The 20,357-nt window shown below is 43.0% G+C and overlaps 1 protein-coding gene across 4 annotated transcripts in view; it reads left to right on the top strand.

Annotated features, from left to right (window-relative positions):
• LOC133388758 (protein regulator of cytokinesis 1-like) overlaps nt 1–20,357 on the top strand; it is a 53,038-nt gene that overhangs the window by 19,728 nt on the left and 12,953 nt on the right. For all 4 annotated transcript variants that reach the window (XM_061635036.1, XM_061635025.1, XM_061635052.1 and 1 more), the window contains exons 6-11: nt 3,869–4,021; nt 12,361–12,508; nt 12,771–12,907; nt 16,381–16,476; nt 17,433–17,573; nt 19,372–19,461. In XM_061635036.1, coding sequence (XP_061491020.1) covers nt 3,869–4,021; nt 12,361–12,508; nt 12,771–12,907; nt 16,381–16,476; nt 17,433–17,573; nt 19,372–19,461 — 765 coding nt within the window. The remainder of the gene's footprint in view (nt 1–3,868; nt 4,022–12,360; nt 12,509–12,770; nt 12,908–16,380; nt 16,477–17,432; nt 17,574–19,371; nt 19,462–20,357) is intronic.

Here is a 20,357-nt window from a genome sequence, read left to right as displayed (position 1 = left end):
GTTAAAACCAGGATTTTAAACTGAACTCGATAGGAGATTGGAAGCCAGTGTAGTTGTTTTAAAAGCGGAGTAGTGTGAGCTCGGACGTCCGCCCCAGTTAGCATCCTAACAGCTGCTCTCTGAACCAATTTCAATTGGCGGAGTATTCTAAGGGGAAGACCTAAATAAAGTGAGTTACAATAATCTAGTTTAGACGTGACCAAGGCATGGGTAACCATGGTCAAGTCAGAAAGCTCTAAAAAAGGACGCAATTGGCGAACTAGCTTCAGGCGGGTGAAAGCGCTTCTAGAGATTGCAAGAACATGAGCCTGTAGAGTCAAGGCCGAGTCTAGGAGAACACCGAGACTACAGACTTGAGTCTTTAAAGGGAGTACAACTCCGTCTAATATCTGAACATTCCCTGTTTCCAACTTAGTTCGATGTCCAACCACCAGCACCTCTGTTTTATCTGGGTTTAGTTTAAGTTTATTCTGCGTCATCCAGGTCTTTACTGCTGTTAGACAATTGTTTAATGGGAGGATGGCATCTTTCGTATCCGGAGGAAAGGAAAAATAAAGCTGGGTATCATCAGCATATTGGTGAAATCGAATTCCAAACCTCCGGATGATCTCTCCTAGCGGTTTCATGTAAATGTTGAATAGCATCGGTGAAAGCACCGAGCCTTGTGGAACTCCACATGATAACAGCCAGGGATCAGAACTAAAATTCCCAAGCAATACTCTCTGTGATCTGCCCTCCAAGAACGAGCGGAGCCACTGAAAAACAGTGCCTCGCAAGCCCATCTCAAAGAGGCGGTCTAGGAGGATTTTATGGTCGATCGTGTCGAACGCTGCAGAAAGATCGAGGAGAACTAGTAAGGACACATTCCCCTTGTCTAACTCTCTCTGAAGATCGTCTACTAAGGCCACCAATACAGTCTCAGTTCCATGACCTGGCCTAAAACCAGATTGAGATGAGTCAAAGTAATCCGTCAGCTCCAGAAAACTCTGGAGTTGCGCGGCTACAACTCTCTCAATGATTTTACTTAAAAAAGGTAAGTTAGAAACAGGACGAAAACTGTCTAAACAGGAAGGGTTCAAGGAAGGCTTTTTTAATAATGGAATAACAATTGCTTCTTTTAAGCTTCCTGGAAGGTGACCTTGCTGGAGGGAGGCATTAATCAACTCACTGATCCAAATTGCGAGTCTCTTTCTGGACTGTTTTATAATCCAGGAAGGGCAAGGGTCAAGTAGACAAGTGGTAGGTCTCATCCCTTCCAAAAGGTTATTTATATCTGCTGGATGTACGATCTGAAAAGAGTCTAAGGTGGCAACGCAGACATGAGTGGCAGGGAGGGGGTTGGAAATTATAATATTCTTAGTGTCAAGGTTGAAACGGATCTGAGCAATTTTAGTACTAAAGTACGTGGCTAGTTCTTGGCAACGGGAAGCAGAATGATCAGGATTCGGCTTATGCTGGTCTTGGTTAAGTAAATTCTTAACCACCCGGAAGAGTTCTTTTGGTCGGCCATCAGCAGATGCAATGGTGGCCGAGAAAAAGGTTCTTTGAGCCGTAATTCTAGATGACATATAGTGTTTCAGAAAATTTTTTGCCTGAAGATGGTCGCAGGGGCTCCGTGTCTTCAGCCAACGGCGTTCTAAGCCCCTATAGGTCCGTTTCATATCAGCCAACTCCTTAGAGAACCATGGGGCAACTTTAGATCGAGAGTGTGTGAGAGGGCGTAACGGAGCAATAATATCTATAGTTCTGGACATTGTATTGTTCCAGAAATCTACTAGATCAACAATAGACTCATTAGGTTGAGGAACTAGGAGTTTTTCAGCAGTAGATAAAGAAGTTGTTGGATTTAATAATCTTTTTGGACGAATCATTTTAATGGGATTCTTTCCTGTAGAAGGGGTAAATAATGGTGGAATTTTAAATTTAACTAAATAATGATCCGTCCATGGTAATGGACGAATAGATAAGTCAGAGACTGCTAAAATCTCTTCATCTGATCCTGTGTAAAAAACAAGATCAAGAGTGTTTCCAGCTCTATGTGTAGGTTCCTTAATTAGTTGAAGAAGTCCTAAGGTCGACATAGTCGTCATAAACTCTCGAGCCGCACCATATAAAGAAGAATTAGCATGAATGTTGAAGTCACCCAATACTAACAGTTTGGGGGACATCAACATTAATTCCAGGATCGAATTCGATAGATCCTGCAATGTGGACGTGGGGCAGCATGGAGAACGGTAGGTCAATAAAATTACCAAATTATCCTGGTTGCCAGATTTTAGACTAAGGACTTCGAATCCAGGAGGAGATGAAAGGGGGATCCTAGTTAGGGAGATAGTCTCTCTATATACTATTGCCACCACGCCTCCAGGATCGCCAAGTCTAGGTTGATGTATAACCATGAAGCCAGGCGGGCAAAGACTAGTCAAATTAACTCCGCTGGCTTCGTCTAACCAGGTTTCAGTAATACATAATACATCTACTTGTTCGTCCACAATGAGGTCTTGGATAATCACCGATTTCTTATTTACAGATCTTGCATTAAGGAGTGCGATTTGGGATCCGAAAAAGTTGTTTAAGGCAGGAGTCTGACCCTCTTTTTGAGTTAATTGTACAGGGGCAAGTAGATGGCGATGTACTATGCCTTCTTTGGAACGAACATATGGTGTTAATTGGTTGTACTTCCTTCTACCTAATATCGTAGGAATAGGGTTGCTATCAAAGACCTTCGATAGGTACCCGCCTCGATTCTTCAATATCAATTGCGATAGAATTCAAAGAGGTGGCAACATCAGATTCTAATGGGGGTCTGTATTTAGGGGAGTCTGTCTGAGATAGATTCCCAAAGGGGGCAGAGAGTGCTGAATCCGTCACAGCAGTTTGTTCTAAGAAACTGCAGGCAGTTTCAGCTGCTAAATGATGGTTAGAACTTTCCTTATTCTGTGGCAACCTATGATTCTGCAGCACTCTAAGGAGACTATGTAGGTCATCAATGATATCTTGTTGGGCTATATCAGAGAAACTAGGAAATTTAATCATTAACTCTTCAACCTGGGGCTTTTTTAATATAAGAGGATGATCAACAGGCTCCATGCGATTAGAATTCTTAATAATAGGCAAGGATATATTAGCAGAAGGCGTCAATATCCTATGATCACAACAATTCATTAAGGAATCCCTAGGGTCATCTGGGCTAGATAATGCTAAAGGGACAGCATAGTCCTGACGTAATTCTCTTAGAGGTGGTTGTTGATCGTAGGAACTTAGCGAAGTTATCTGGGAAGCCTTCATTTAATCTATAATCTGTGCACTTTGTGAATTGTATCCTGCATTTCTCTGATCCCATCATCTCTGATGCTTGGCCATGATGGCTGGGTCTCATGGGAGTTGGAATCCAAACATTTGGAGAGCCACAGGCTCCCCACTCCTGCTTTAAGTGTATTAGCTCCCCAAGCAAATGTATGTGCTCATTGTTCTTATCAGCAAACTTGTGCTTCTTGCCATCTTTGGAGAACCTCTTACTGAGACACATCTATTGCTTTGGTGGGAAGACTATCTAGACTCTCAGTTTCTCATATAGATTTCTGTGTTGGTTCATTTATCAGCTTTAATATCAAATCTTTCCTCTGGTTTTCTTAACTTTTTAGACAAAATGAAAATTGACAATGTGCCAATGCACTTCTCATAAGCCATTCTGTTGTTATATACCTTTTCTGTTCTCCAGCGCATTTTTCTCTTTATATATTTGTTTTTACTCCGTAGATGGAAATAAAACTGTAAAGTGTCAACCTTGGCTATATGGTCGAGTTCACATGCCTTGCTGTTTTCACATAACTGTTTTGTATGTATTAACGGGGATGTGCCTTGGTAGTTGCAGGCCAAGCAAGACTTTCTGATTGCCAGCAAGGAGGATCTGGTGAAAGAGGTGCAACGTTTGTGGGACCAACTTCAATGGCCAGGAGAAAAGCAAGAGCAGCTCACAAAAATGACAAGCAAATGTTCCATCACTGAAGCAGTAAAGATGGTAATAGAATCAGAATTCTGATACCACTATTCATTAACTTCTTAGCTGTGCTTAAACAGGCTGTTTTGTTGTGTTACCACACAAGAGATTGGAGTTCCTAAACTGCCCTGAAAGAACTGTTTGATGTGGGTTGTTTGATGTTTATGTGGATTGTGCTTGTTGAATGTATATGTGTATGCTTGGCCATTGTTTGGTATATGTAAATGGGTTTGATGTGTATGAGAGAGTGTGTGTGTATATAGTTTATTTTATTGTTTATAAGTTTATCTACACTGGCGTTGTTACTGGACTCTGCTGTGTTCTTGTTATCACGTCGTGCCATCTAACATCATTTGATACCATCTCTACTGCTCCACTTTCACTTTACAGCCATTAATTTGATTGTTGTTGTTGTGTGTTAGATTGATTGTGTGATAGTGTAGTAGTAAATGTATGGTTGAATGTATGAGTGTGGATAGTTTATGATTTAATTTAAAATTTATAATGTACATTGGAATGTATGAGCGTGGACAGTGTATGACTTAAATTATTTTTATTTTTACTGCGGTCTTAAAGGATTGGCTGGCAGTGTACGGGGTGGGTCTTTGCTTTTATTATTGTTTTAGGATAGGCCTGTCCATTAGGCAGCAGGTATAGGGGCATGTGTAAACCAAGGGGGGATGAAACAGAGAAGGATGGGGGCCAAGTTATACCAAGATTGGGCGGCAGGCACTGGACTGATGCTAGGGGCAGACCACGTCAATTTAGAGGAACAGGGGATAGATGCGTAATACCCATTCCCTGTTCCAGGTCTGCCCAAAACCAGAAGTCAACTGGGGGAAGCAGGACTCCTACCGACCTTCGACTGCTGCTGTGTAATGCCAGGTCTGTGACACAAAAAAATATGTCATCCATGACATGATACTGGATGAGTGCGCAGACCTGGTGTGTATTACGGAGACCTGGCTGGACGAGGCCTCAGCTCCCATTCTTGAGGCCATGTGTCCGCCAGGTTTCCATTATGCACAGCAACTGAGGGTAGGAAGGTGGGGAGGGGGAGTGGCAGTCATCTATCGGGAGTCCTTGATTTTCACCAGGCCTCCGCTCCCAAGGACCAAGTTTGTTGATTGCATGTACTGGAGGTTGGGCCCGAAGGGCAGTTTGGGGATCCTGCTTGTGTACCGCCCGCCCCGCTGCACGGCAGACTCCCTGACCGAGGTGCTGGAGGTGGTCTCGGATGCGCGAACATTGACCCCAGAACTATTAGTGTTGGGGAACTTTAACGTGCATGCTGAGACCACTCTCATTGGAGCCCCTCGGGATTTCCTGGAAACCATGGCTTCCTGGGAACTGCACCTTAGTAACACTGAGCCCACCCATGTAGCCGGTCATGCCCTCGACCTTGTATTTGTCCTGGGAGGGGTGGGGAGTGTTCTGAAGTTGGGGGCTATTTCTTTCACCCCCGTGTCATGGTCAGATCACTATCTGGTGAAGTTTGACTTCTCGATGCCACACACCCTCCGCAGGGGTAAAGGACCTATTAGAATGGTCCGCCCCAGGCGCCTGATGGATCCGGATGGATTCCTGACTGCGCTGGGGGAATTGGAACCTGCTGAAGGTCGCCCAGTCGAAACCCTGGTGATGGAGTGGAATGAGGGAATCACCAGGGCATTAGACCAGGTGGCTCCAAAACGTCCTCTTCCCCTGAACAGAACTCAGACAGCACCATGGTATACACCCCGGTTGCGAAGTCTGAGACAGGAGGTGAGACGACTAGAACGCCGGTGGCGGAAATCCCGCTCTGAAGATGCTCGGACACAGGTTAGAGCAGCAATAGCTGCCTACCAGGTGGCAATAAAGGCAACAAAGAAAGATTTCTTTGCTGCCTCTATTGCATCCGCAGAGTGCTGTCCCAGGAAGCTGTTCCAAGTGGTCCGAAGCCTGGTTGGTCCAGTTGCTCAGGAACCCTTGGAGCATTCTAAGGCTTCCTGTGACAAATTGGCAAGGCACTTTGCCGATAAAGTCGAACACCTGAAGAACTCGATTCCGTACACTGTGGATGCAGTAGAGGATCCAGAGTTGACCAGTTGCAATCCGGTTCAGTGGGATCGGTTTCGGCCTCTTCCTTCTGAGGATGTGGACAAGGTACTTTCAACGGTGAAGCCTACCACCTGCCTGATTGATCCTTGCCCATCATGGTTCCTTATGAACTGCAAGGAGAAATTGGGCGAAGGGATCAGGGCGGTGGTAAATGCATCCTTGAAGGAGGGTGTAATGCCACCGGCCCTCAAGGAGGCAATTATAAAACCCATCTTGCCTGGCCGCGACAATGGACTGGATGAGAGTTAACAAACTGAAGCTCAATCCAGACAAGACTGAGATGCTGTTGGTGGACGGGTTCTCTGATCGGATGGTGGATATATACCCTGTCCTGGACGGGGTTACACTCCCCCTAAAGGACCGGGTTCGTAGTCTGGGAGTCTTTTTAGACTCTTCCCTCTCACTTGAGGCTCAAGTAGCCTCGGTGGTTAGGAATGCGTTTTACCAATTTCGGTTGGTAGACCAGCTACGTCCCTATTTGAGTAAAGAGGACCTTACATCAGTGGTACATGCTCTGGTAACCTCACGTTTGGATTACTGTAATGCGCTTTACGTAGGGCTACCTTTGAAGACAGTTCGGAAGCTACAACTAGTGCAAAATGCGGCGGCCAGATTGCTGACAAGGACCAAGCGGTCCGAGCATATAACACCTGTTCTGGCCAGCTTGCACTGGTTGCCAATATGTTTCCGGGCTAGATTCAAAGTGTTGGTATTAACCTATAAAGCCTTATACGGTGCGGGACCACGATACCTTGCGGAACGCCTCTTCCGATATGAACCGGCCCGTGCACTACGTTCTGCTACAAAGGCCCTCCTCCGGGTTCCAACTCACAGGGAGGCCCGGAGGGTGATGACAAGATCTAGGGCCTTCTCAGTGGTGGCCCCCGAACTATGGAACAGTCTTCCCGAGGAAGTACGCCTGGCGCCGACTCTGCTCTCCTTCCGGCGCCAGGTCAAAACCTTCCTATTCTCTGAAGCATTTTAAGTTACACTGATTTACTTTTTAAAATGTTTATTGTATTGGATTGATGATTGTATTTTAGTATTATTTTGTTATTCATTGTATTTTTATGCTATTTTATGTTCACCGCCCAGAGAGCTTTTGCTAGTCGGGCGGTATATAAATTTAATAAATAAAATAAAATAATAAATAAATAAATCTTTAAAAAGTCCTCCTTGGATCCCCAAGTCTTGAACAACTTTCGCCCCATTTTGAACTTGCCATTTTTGGGCAAGATCATTGAGCGAGTGGTGGCTAGCCAGTTGTCAGCACACTTGGATGAAACGGATTATTTGGATCCATACCAATCGGGTTTCAGGACTGGACATGGTACTGAAACAGCCTTGGTCGCTCTGGTGGATGATATGAGGAGGGCATTAGACAGGGGAGAATTCACCTTTCTTGTCCTCCTGGATCTCTCAGCGGCTTTTGATACCGTCGACCACAGTATCCTGTTGGATCGCCTGGAGGGATTGGGAATAGGAGGCACTGTTTTACAGTGGTTCCGTTCCTTTCTCTCTGACAGGCACCAACAGGTAGCATTGGGGGATGAGGTTTCAGACCCTTGGCCCCTCGCTTGTGGAGTGCCACAGGGTTCTATCCTCCCATGCTATTTAACATCTATGTAAAACTGCTGGGAGCCATCATCAGGAGTTTTGGGCTGCGGTGTCACCAATATGCTGATGACACGCAGCTCTATCTCTCTTTTAAATCCTCACCGGAGTTGGCTGTGGAGACCTTGTCCAAGTGCCTGGAATCAGTGAGTGGGTGGATGGGAAGGAACAGGCTGAAGCTCAATCCTGATAAAACCGAGGTGCTGCTTGTGGGTGACAGGGGAAGGTTGGGTGTTGTTGACCTGAAGCTTAATGGGGTGAGACTTCCCCTGAAAGATCAGGTCTGCAGCCTCGGGGTTGTTCTTGATTCCAAGCTGTCCATGGAGGCTCAGATTTCGGCAGTGAGCCGGGCAGCTTGGTATCAACTACACCTCATACGGAGGCTGCAACCCTACCTCCCAGTTCATCAGCTCCCACTGGTAGTACATGCCCTGGTCACCTCTCGATTAGACTACTGCAATGCGCTCTACGTGGGGTTACCCTTGAAAACAGTCCGGAAACTACAACTGGTGCAGAATGCGGCGGCTCGTTTGCTTACAAACAGCCGCCGCCGTGATCACATCACGCCAGTGTTATTTCATCTACATTGGCTTCCAGTTGTTTTCCGGGCCCAATTCAAGGAGTTGGTGTTAACCTTTAAATCCCTATACGGTCTCGGCCCAGTTTACCTGAAGGAGCACCTCCAGTACCACCAATTAAGCTGCCCGACTAGATCAGCCACACAGGGCCTTCTCTCAGTCCCACCAACGAAAACAGCTAGGTTGGTGGGGACTAGAGAGAGGGCATTCTCAGTGGTGGCCCCCACTCTCTGGAACTCCCTCCCGTTCGATCTCCGCCATGCCCCTTCCCTGGATACATTTCGCCGAGCCTTAAAAACCTGGCTCTTTGGACAGGCCTTCGGGATCCCCGGGGTGGGCTAATTTTTCTATGATTGTTTTAAATTGTTTATTGATTGCCCTACATTGTTCTATACTGCTGCTATTTAAAATGGTTATGGTTGACTGCATTTTATTTTATTCTGTATTTATATTGTATTTTATCAATTTCAATGTGTACGTTGCCTAGAGTGGCTTCGGCCAGATAGGCGACACAAAAATTAAATTTTACTTTACTTTACTTACTAAACTGTACCATCATAGTCCTGCAAAGTGCAGAATGCTTATACATGGCTGGCAAAAATCTGCATGTCTGCAAGGTGAAGTGGCTTTCTAACTTCGTCACTTCAGAGAACTCTTTCTACAGTGTTTCATATGCTAAGGAACCCCAGTGTATTGCAGAAGATATTGGGGCATGTCCTAGGCTGTACTGTCTGCTCATGCTCTGGCCAGGCCTGTTGAGCCTCTTCTCACCTGAATGCACTGAAAGTGCAGCCTAGAATGTATTCAGTACTCTGTGATTGCTCATTGTAGAAGCGAGATGGGTAATGGAAGATAAAGCTGCCTTTCAGGGTAACTTGTTTGCCATTCTGGGCATCTTGATGAGCTTCTCAGGAACCAGGACCACATTCCAACCATACATTTATTCCATGTCATGGCTTTCCCCCAAAGAATCCTGGAAAGTGTAGTTTGTGAAGGGCGCTGAGAGTTGTTAAGAGATCCCTGTTCCCACAGAGCTACAATTCCCACAGTGGTTTAGTAGTCAATCCCTCTTCCCAGGGAACTCTGGGAACTGCAGGTCTGTGAAGGGAATAGGAGTCTCCTAACAACTTTCAGCATCCTTCACAAATTACACTTCCCAGAATTCTTTGGGGGAAGCTGTGACTGTTTAAAGTGGAATAATAGTGGAAAACATGTATGGTGTGAATGTGGTCCAAGTCATTCCCCAGAACAATTCTGAAACTACTGTAGGAGAAAAACTGTTCAAGCAGCATGTAACTAACTGGAGAAGAGGCCCCATGTGATTTGAAAGGATGTGAAATAATTAATATGATAAAATCTCAAGAGTAAATGAACAAGCAAGCTTTTTTCCTTATAACGTCAGAATGCAGTTTGCATGATGCACTCACTGAAGTAGGGAGTCTACTTGTGTGCTTTGTCTAGTTAAATGACTCTTTAATTTGAATCTAACTAGGAAAATGGTGATTTCAGGTTGTTCATGTGAACATGCTGGCATGTCACTACCAAGTGGCAAGGTCTTGGCCCTTTAGGAGGCAGTGAATTATGGTCTTGCTACTTAGCAGCAAAATATCAGTGTGTTTTCAAATGACAATATTTACTGATTTTTATCACCTAATTTGTTTTACTGAACTGCTTTGATGCTAGACCCTGAACAATTTTGTGGCTCTCATCTAAAATAAGTGGTTAGTTGGTTAGTTGTCTGTTCTCTTATTGCTAATTGCTTATATGAACTTCACTCAAGCTTGCTCTGGATCCCTATAAGGATTCCATTAATCACCTAGAAATATATGCACATAATTGTGATTAACAAAACAGAGGTTTTTATTGTAATACCAAAACGTTTCGGCTTTTGCCTTCATCAGCTGCTAACATACAAATGCTGTTACCAAGGTGGCAGTTATAGAGCTTTGAGGATGGAATGATCAGAGAGGTTTTATTTGCAGAAGCTAATACTGTCCTCCAGGTTCAGGCCATGTAGTGCCAATGTGTCCAGAGAGTATATCCAAAAGTTCTCCCTTTTAGTCAATGCTGCTGGATCTGTTGGTATAGAAAAGTCCAACAGGCTGTGACCCTCAGTGTTGAAATGTTTTGCAACTGGTTGCTCCACTTTTTTTGTTAAGATTGCCGATTTGTGGTTTCTGAAGAATGTGCGTAGGTCAGTTGTGTTTTTTCCTATGTATTGCATATGACATCCTCATTTTTTGCATTCGATGACATAAATTATATTGCAGGACCTGCAGGTGATGTTCTGTTTGATGTAATATGTCCTGCCTGTCCTAGTGCTTGTAAAAGTGGCTGTCTCCCTGAGGTACACACAGATGATACAGCGTTTGCAATGACAAGGATGAGACCCAGGATTGGTGATAGGTGGCTTAAGCACAGCTCTCACCAACAGTCTGCACAAATTAGGAGGCTGGCGAAATGCTACAACAGGAAGCCTGCTGATGGCTCTAGCAAGATGTTCAGAGTTTGCCAGCAATGGGTAGCTCTTCTGATTGCTCGGTGATAGTTAGGAGATGCTGGATGGAAATCTACCACAAATGTTCTCTGCTCTTTGACACCTCACTATGATGGAGGAGGTTTTCTCTGGACAGAATGGAGGCTCAGTAGATGTTGCAATCGATAATATGTGGAGGATATCCTCTCAGAAGAAGGTGTTTAAGTTCACTGCACTAGGACAGGCAGGACATATTACATCAAACAGAACATCACCTGCAGGTCCTGCAGTATAATTTGTCATCGAATGCAAAAGACCAGGATGTCAAACTGACCTATGCACACACTTCAGAAACCATAAATCAGCAATCTTAACAAAAAAAAGTAGAGCAACCAGTTGCATTTCAACATTGAGGTTTATGTATATAAACTCCTGAATTGCCTCTAGTTATTTGTAGTCTGTTTTCTTATTGCCCAATTTTGGAAGGATTTGAAGGCCATCTCCATCCTCTTGTGGTACAATAAAATTTCGTAGTTAGCATTGATAGAAAAACTTATGCAAATTATAAAGATTGCAAAAGGTGGAAAACAAAAGGACACATTTGTTGCAGAATGGTGGGATTTTATTTCTTAAACTAATGGGACAGATAGCAATATCAAGGTTCCCAAGGCTTTTTGTGAATTTTGTAAAGGTGAATGTTTTTGTATTGTATTCTTTTGTTTGTATCTAGGTGCATGAAAAATGTATTTTTGATATGCTTTTTGTGATTCTTAATACGCAATCGAGATATTCTTAATTTCCAGTTTTTGTACTCCACTGTTTTGGTTGCTTTGTTATAGCTGGAAAATAAATAAAACAAGGCCAAAAAAAGAGAAGAGAACATTACAAGATACAACAAGGCTAAATTAAAACCCAACAAGCTAAAAACAGAATAAATCACAATTTTAAAAACTGGACAAATAGGAAGGACTTTGCCATGTGCTGAAAATCTTATAATGTTGGTGCCGGGCATGCTTCCTTAGTGGTGGCATTCCAAAACCAGGATACTACCACCATAAAGTATCTCTCCTTTGTGAAAGTAATAGTGTACCTCTATGAAATTGGGCAGCTGGAGCAGGACCTCCTCCAGCCATTTGAACCCAGATCTGTTTAAGGCTTTAAAGCTAAGCAGCAGTGCCTTAAGTTGGATAATGGAGGAGCCATCTCAATATTTTACTATCTGGAGCTCACATCTTAGTCTAACATATTTTGAGCATTTGATCTTCTGCCAAAGCTCATTTGACATGAAGGGGGCCAGAATCATTAAGTTAAGCATGGAAAACATTGAAATCAACTTTTTAAAAGATCTGAAGAGTTAATTCTATTTCACATGAATGCCTCTTGGTGTCAAACTTGCAGTCAGATTAGATTACTCAAGTCACAGGAATATCCTGTGTATGTACGTCACTGTTGCTGCCTCTGCTTAGTAAGTCATTGAAAAGAATTTGTAGTTGTGTAGAAGACTGAGTAATGTAATGTGTCTGGAAATAGTGAAAGCAAGATCTCTACTGCTAAATGCAATAACCGTGGGACGCTCGTTTTGTTTTTATTAGTGGGAAGAGGAGTTGTTTAACCTGGAAGAGCTGAAGAAAGCGAGTTTAAAAGAAATTACTTTGAAAGTCAGGCAAGAGCTTGAGAATTATTGGAAAAAATGTTTTTATGCTGATGAACAAAGATCTACATTTCAGGCCTTTTATAATGGTAATTTCTTTTGGTCTATGTCTTCCACATGCAAACTAGTATTTTGTTGGTTGTACTGCCTGCTTTAAGAGTTGGATCTATTTTTTTCATCATAATTAAACAAAACAAAAGAGTCTGACTGGTTGATGAGACAAGATGCTATCAAGTCCTATGGGGTTGGGTCACAGTGAGGGTATCTGGTCACAATTTGATTCTCCTCTTCTAGTATACAGAGTCATGCTATGGGCCTGGTGAAAACTTAATTCTTGCTTTCTTGATTTAGACAATTTCTCAGAAGTACTGCTGAATCAACATGATGAAGAACTTCTGAAAATGAAAGATGTTTATGAGAAAAGCAAGCATATATATGATAGTGTTCACAAATGGGAAGCAATCTGGAATCAGTTTATTGAACTGGAGGTTGGCACTGTTTCATTGTTATGTTATCTCACTGCAGAGGGAGGAACGACACTGTTTTTGAAAGATTGTTTTACCCTTATATACTGCACAACATAGGAAGTGGACCTTTAGTGTTGTGGCACCTATGCATTGGAATTCATTCCCCTTAAATATTAGACAGGCTCCAACTCTGCTGTCTTTTCTGTGCCTATTGAAGACCTTCCTCTTCCAACAAGCCTTTTAAGTAGAGACCTTATCCCAGTCTGCATCTGTGTTGGAATTGTTTTTAGAATTTTTTTTAAAAAATTAAAGATTTATTTTTATAGATTTTAAAAAGATGTTTTTAGTATTTTGGTTTGCCACCCTGGGCTCCTTGTAGGGGGAACACTGGGATATATATTTTAGTAGTAGTAGTAATAACCATTATTTGTGGATTATCAGGTTTACCTTTTGCCTGGATCCATAGAGCCCCTATGTGCATGCCCAGATACATAAGGGCTTCCCCGTTTCCTCTTTTGATGATAGCTTCTTGTGGTATACCAAAGGTTTCGCTTCTGAAGTATTCTGAATTTCAAGAATACCTTAAGCTGTATAAGGACTGTACAATACATTCTAAATACATTCAAAGCAGGAGACCATCTAGGGAGACGATTGGACCCTTGGATGATAAGGGAGTCAAAGGTGTACTAAAGAACGATAAGGAGATTGCAGAGAAGCTAAATGAATTCTTTGCATCTGTCTTCACAGTGGAAGATATAGGGCAGATCCCTGAACCTGAACTAACATTTGCAGGAAGGGATTCTGAGGAACTGAGACAAATAGTGGTAACGAGAGAGGAAGTTCTAAGCTTAATGGACAATATAAAAACTGACAAATCACCGGGCCCGGATGGCATCCACCCGAGAGTTCTCAAAGAACTCAAATGTGAAATTGCTGATCTGCTAACTAAAATATGTAACTTGTCCCTTGGGTCCTCCTCCGTGCCTGAGGACTGGAAAGTGGCAAATGTAACGCCAATCTTCAAAAAGGGATCCAGAGGGGATCCCGGAAATTACAGGCCAGTTAGCTTAACTTCTGTCCCTGGAAAACTGGTAGAAAGTATTATTAAAGCTAGATTAACTAAGCACATAGAAGAACAAGCCTTGCTGAAGCAGAGCCAGCATGGCTTCTGCAAGGGAAAGTCCCGTCTCAGTAACCTATTAGAATTCTTTGAGAGTGTCAACAAGCATATAGATAGAGGTGATCCAGTGGACATAGTGTACTTAGACTTTCAAAAAGCGTTTGACAAGGTACCTCACCAAAGGCTCCTGAGGAAGCTTAGCAGTCATGGAATAAGAGGAGAGGTCCTCTTGTGGATAAGAAATTGGTTAAGAAGCAGAAAGCAGAGAGTAGGAATAAACGGACAGTTCTCCCAATGGAGGGCTGTAGAAAGTGGAGTCCCTCAAGGATCGGTATTGGGACCTGTACTTTTCAACTTGTTCATTAATGACCTAGAATTAGGAGTGAGCAGTGAAGTGGCCAAGTTTGCTGATGACACTAAATTGTTCAGGGTTGTTAAAACAAAAAGGGATTGCGAAGAGCTCCAAAAAGACCTCTCCAAACTGAGTGAATGGGCAGAAAAATGGCAAATGCAATTCAATATAAACAAGTGTAAAATTATGCATATTGGAGCAAAAAATCTTAATTTCACATATACGCTCATGGGGTCTGAACTGGCGGTGACCGACCAGGAGAGAGACCTCGGGGTTGTAGTGGACAGCACGATGAAAATGTCGACCCAGTGTGCGGCAGCTGTGAAAAAGGCAAATTCCATGCTAGCGATAATTAGGAAAGGTATTGAAAATAAAACAGCTGATATCATAATGCCGTTGTATAAATCTATGGTGCGGCCGCATTTGGAATACTGTGTACAGTTCTGGTCTCCTCATCTCAAAAAGGATATTATAGAGTTGGAAAAGGTTCAGAAGAGGGCAACCAGAATGATCAAGGGGATGGAGCGACTCCCTTACGAGGAAAGGTTGCAGCATTTGGGGCTTTTTAGTTTAGAGAAAAGGCAGGTCACAGGAGACATGATAGAAGTGTATAAAATTATGCATGGCATTGAGAAAGTGGATAGAGAAAAGTTCTTCTCCCTCTCTCATAATACTAGAACTCGTGGACATTCAAAGAAGCTGAATGTTGGAAGATTCAGGACAGACAAAAGGAAGTACTTCTTTACTCAGCGCATAGTTAAACTATGGAATTTGCTCCCACAAGATGCAGTAATGGCCACCAGCTTGGACGGCTTTAAAAGAAGATTAGACAAATTCATGGAGGACAGGGCTATCAATGGCTACTAGCCATGATGGCTGTGCTCTGCCACCCTAGTCAGAGGCAGCATGCTTCTGAAAACCAGTTGCCGGAAGCCTCAGGAGGGGAGAGTGTTCTTGCACTCGGGTCCTGCTTGCGGGCTTCCCCCAGGCACCTGGTTGGCCACTGTGAGAACAGGATGCTGGACTAGATGGGCCACTGGCCTGATCCAGCAGGCTCTTCTTATGTTCTTATGTTCAATGAAGTGGACCTGTGAAGCCCACCTGGATGAACAAAAACTTCCACAGCCCTTTAGTTCTTGGTCACCTTTCCAAATGGAGCAAATTAATGAAAACTGACTGACTGAAAGAACAGGTCACTTGTTCAGAAAGGACCATTTGAAAAAACTATGAAATGTACAGCTTCTATACTATGCTGATACAAGGATGGTACCAGCTGCCCATCACTAGTTGATAAATACGTAAAAGCAGTGGAGTGTGATGTTATGACTATACGTTAAAGGAATGACCACCATGGTTACTGATATATATAACACAGAGCCATAAAATCCCTCATACTTGCTTCAACAGAGCAATATTTCATCTGCCTGGGAGTCTACTAGAATGAAAGCTATAATCTTACTCTGAATGGCAAGATTTGTGATACTAACTAAAATAAAGTTTATTTAAATTTTACTTTAAAAAAAAAAGAGAGAGAGAGTAGGCCAAGGGAAAATTTCAGAAACGTAGCTTATTTGGCCTGTAATTAGTGAGGTGACCTTCACTGATAATTAATTGATATTGCTAATTAGAGCTGCAAACCTGTTCTGAGTGAAGACTCCTGTCCCAGATTTCAATCATAAGCCTACTAATTTAGGAAACCCAGATTCTTCAAAATCACCTGGTGAAATAATGCTTTTCTTGCATGTTTAAACTTTAAGCTAAAATAGTCCTGTGGAACAGAAACTACTATAGAAATACTTGCTCTATTCAAGAAAAATATGTATCTGCTGTGTGCACCGTGATTTGGCTACCATTTGACAGAAGTACTGATGAGTGCTAGTGGATTTCTCCATGAAACTTTCAGAAGCTGCATCTGTCTCCCTGGAATTAGTGACTATAATACTGTAAAGTAGTAGTGGAAGTAGCTCTTTACAATAAGTAAGTAGTTACTAGGTATGTAACCTACTCCGTTTCTCTGTTAAGAAAAAATCAACAGATCCAAGTAGACTTCTAAACAGAGGGGGTAACTTACTCAAAGATGAAAGGGAAAGATCAAAGATTCAAAAGCAATTGTTAAAGGTAAGTGCCAGTGCCATTTTTGGGTAGCTTCTCCATCCATTTTGGGATGAGGTTTGGTTACCATGAACCATCATAAGTAAAACATCCTCATTGTGGAATAACAGTCCAAGATGCAAAACATTTTTAATACGTAGATGGTATAGTGTCTTAGATTTCTCACTAAAAATCATTTCACAAAGCTTGTAAGCACTTAAAGAGTCTTCTGTGCATATAAAGTTGCCTCTGGAAAGCACAATGGGCACACCTTAAGTTTGAAGTTCACATGACTTCAACCTTGTCAGAATGCATGGTGGTTCCCTGGCTGGGCTAGCTAATGTCTCTGGTTTTGTAGAGCCCAGTGAGTTGTTCAGCTGCAAACTGAGTTGGAAGACATATGAAATGCCTTTAATAGTATCATACTTTAATTGTGGGGTGTTCTCTTTACAGTTCTCTTTACGTTGGGTGCCGGATATATAGAAAGTTGGCTAATAAGTACTATTCTAAAGTAGAATAAAGAGTGTGTGGACTTGAAAGTCTTCCTGAATTGCCTGCCAGTTCAAAGTTTTCTTGATGTTTTAAACCCTAAACAACTTGGGACCAGGGCTCCACCTCTCCCAGTACTAAGCCAATCTTTGACCCTGCTGGTCATTCCACATGGATTGTTGCATGGTGACAACATGCAGGTGGGCCTTTTGGGATGTCCTTTTTTGGGTAATTTATGAGGCGGAAACAATAATGATCTTTAAATGCCTCTTGAAAACATAAGTTTAGCCAGGATTTCGTGCACTTGGACTTTTAATTTTTTGTTCCTTACACTGCTCAGATTTTATTTGTGATGCACGGTTGTGGCTTTTCTCTAGCTTTTAGGAAATTTTATTGAATGTTGTATTTTTATTTAAACTGCTTAGAAATTTTTATTATATCGAGTATAAATAATGATTGATTTTTTTTTAAAAAATGTCTTTTGCCAAAACAAGTTGGGAGAAGAACTGACGAAAAGTATTGCAAACTGGGAGAAGGAAAATGACTCGTGCTTCCTTATTAATAGCCAGAGGTTTCTGGACTCCATGGCCCATCAACTGGAACATCACAAAGTTAAAAAAGACCAACCTAAATTTGTAAGTTTCGGATGCAAGTCTCTTAACGCAGCAGGTTATTTGATAAGAATATGATTGCCACGTTTTGGAGGAGGTGCAACTAGATACGTATCTCACCATAAAGGTAAAAGTGTCCCCGCACTTGTAGCGCGAGTCGTTTCCGACTCTTAGGGTGACGCCTTGCGACGTTTACTAGGCAGACCGTATATATGGGGTGGGATTGCCAGTTCCGTCCCCGGCCTTTCTTTACCCCCCAGCATATGCCGGGTACTCATTTTACCGACCACGGATGGATGGAAGGCTGAGTGGACCTCGACCCCTTTTACTGGAGATTCGACTTCCTCCTTCAGTTGGAATCAAACTCCGGCCGTGAGCAGAGCTTTGGCTGCGTTATAGCCGCTTACCACTCTGCGCCACGGAGGGTCTATCTCACCATAGGGAGATGTAATATATGCCTGTTGAACAAATTTATATTTATTTATTTTATTTATTAAACTTATATCCCATCTTTCCTCTGAGGAGCTCACGGTGGCATACAAACATGGTTCTCCCCCTTCCAATTTTATCCTTGCAACAACCTTATGAAATAGGTTAGGCTGAGAGGGTGACTGGCCTAAGGTCACCCAGTGAGCATCATGGCCGAGCAGAGATTTGAACCCTTGTCTCCCAGGTCCCAGTCTGACGCTCTGAAAAGATCTGCAAAATATGTTGGCAACTATTAACTAAATAATAACTGCACCTTATTGGCTCTGTCTGCTGCTTCCTCTTTAGTGTGTGCCCCCCATTTCCCCAGTTGCTATCGCAACGTCAGTTATTTAGCCAAAATCTAGCCATGGTTTTGAAGCTGATTACAGATACAAAGTTAAGAGGTAACTCTGAAAAGTAGAAATGGTGATTGGTCATCAGTATTTACCACTGGGAAGGAAGGGCTGAAGGGGAGAGAGCACATGATCCAGCAGCCTAGTCCCCCATTCATTAAAGAACAGGACGTATTCTGTCTCCATCAGCCTTTTGATCATCGTGTCTTAGCTGTACAACTGAACAGGCTGGGACTAGATTTGCAAGCTTTCTTTATAATAGTAGCATGAAAACCTTACACTTCCCCTTAAGAATCAATGGAGAGCTTGAGTTCTGGCATACAAAGGTGTTCTTTCTTAGCCTTGTAGCGGTGTTTCCTTTTTCTTTATGCGTGTGGGAAGGTTAACGGGTGGAGGGTGCTGATGGTGCTGCCACATGTAGAAAGCAGGGAGGCCGTTGGGGCACTGGTGAGCCCTGCCACACAAGGATAGCAGCTTGCACAAACCAGCTAGGTTGTCGGGGGAAAGCAGTACTGGCAAGATGCGCTTAACTGTTCAGAAAATGCAGAAGCAGACTTTCTGTGATAAATTGCTGTGCATGCATTGGCCCCTAGAGGAAATTTGTAATACAACGAGGGGTCCTATTTTTACAGGTTAAGTGTTGGGACATTAAATATAAGTAAGTGCTATACCTCTTTTTTAAAATCCCAGAGTAGGCTGTGAACATGGTATTGGTTATATATCCTATATTTGTTAAATGTGGACTGCAAATGTATGTGGGGAGGCATTTTTCAAAGTTGCTGTGCTGCTTTTTACTGCCCCTGGGGCCTTGACTTTTAGAGATCCTGAACATCGCTTGGAAGTGTAGGGATGAGGCTGTTGCTTGTTGGGGTTGTAGCATTACTTCTGTTAGCTGCTAATACTTTTCTAAACTGATCCCCTTCAGAAAAGGACAACAGGAGAATTTGCTAATGAACTGGATTTTTTTTTTACTAGATTTAAAATAACATTGTGTCTTGCAGTCATTGAGGATGAATGAATCTGCAACTCCCAAAAGAGCTGTTAAAAGACCTGCAGCCGTGAACACTCCAACTCCTAGCAAGATGCGCAAGGTAAATAATTGCCTGTCTGTTTGAAAAAGTATCTGATGGAAATAGTGTGCATGTTTTCAGGATGTAGTCTTCCATGTATAGATGAGGTGGAGTACAATTAACCTGTCTCAGCCAAAAGCACTGTACTATAATGCCAACTGTTAACTTTGCTTTCTTCCACTTTGGCAGAACCCGTGTCCTTGTGGGCTAGTTCTCCCTCCCCGCCTTCCCCCAGTGTTGCCAGAAGGAGGGCTGTGCAGTTTTTCCCCTTAGAGAAGAGGTCCACCCAGTTTCCATTCACTCTTCACTGACAGTACAAGAGGGGGATTTGTAGCAGTTTCACTTTGGGGACTGCTTTCTCTCCTTACCCCTCTTTATGCAGCCAGGGCTGTGTAAAAAAAAATCCAATAGAACCCAGGTCCAAGCAGACTGTTGGCCCAGAAGCCTTGATTGAGTGACAACCTACATAAGTGTGCAATGAAATCTGAGGAAAGTTCTGGTTTGAAATGGCATTATAACCTATTTAGACAGCTATAGGAAACCTGTAGCTCTCAGATGGTAAGAAAAGCCTGCTGGATCAGCCCGGTGGCCCATCTAGTCCACAATCCAGTTCTCACAGTAGTCAACCAGATGTCTATGGGAAGCCTGCTGCAGGACCTGAGCACAAGAGCGTTCTCCACCCCACCCTGTGGATTCTAGCAACTGGTATTCAGAAGCATGTGGAGGCAGAACATAGCCGTCATGAATAGTAGCCATTGGCAGTCTTATCCTCCCTTAGTTTGTCTAACGCTCTTTTAAAGCCATCCAAGCTGGTGGCCATCACTGCCTCTTGTAGGAGTGAGTTCCACAGCTTAACTATGCACTGTGCGAAGAAGGGCTTTCTTTTATCTGTCCTGAATCTTCCAACATTCAGCTTC

The sequence above is a fragment of the Rhineura floridana genome, chromosome 1, assembly GCF_030035675.1.
Source record: "Rhineura floridana isolate rRhiFlo1 chromosome 1, rRhiFlo1.hap2, whole genome shotgun sequence".
Classification (NCBI taxonomy): domain Eukaryota; kingdom Metazoa; phylum Chordata; class Lepidosauria; order Squamata; family Rhineuridae; genus Rhineura; species Rhineura floridana.
This window is presented reverse-complemented; position numbering and strand designations above follow the sequence as displayed.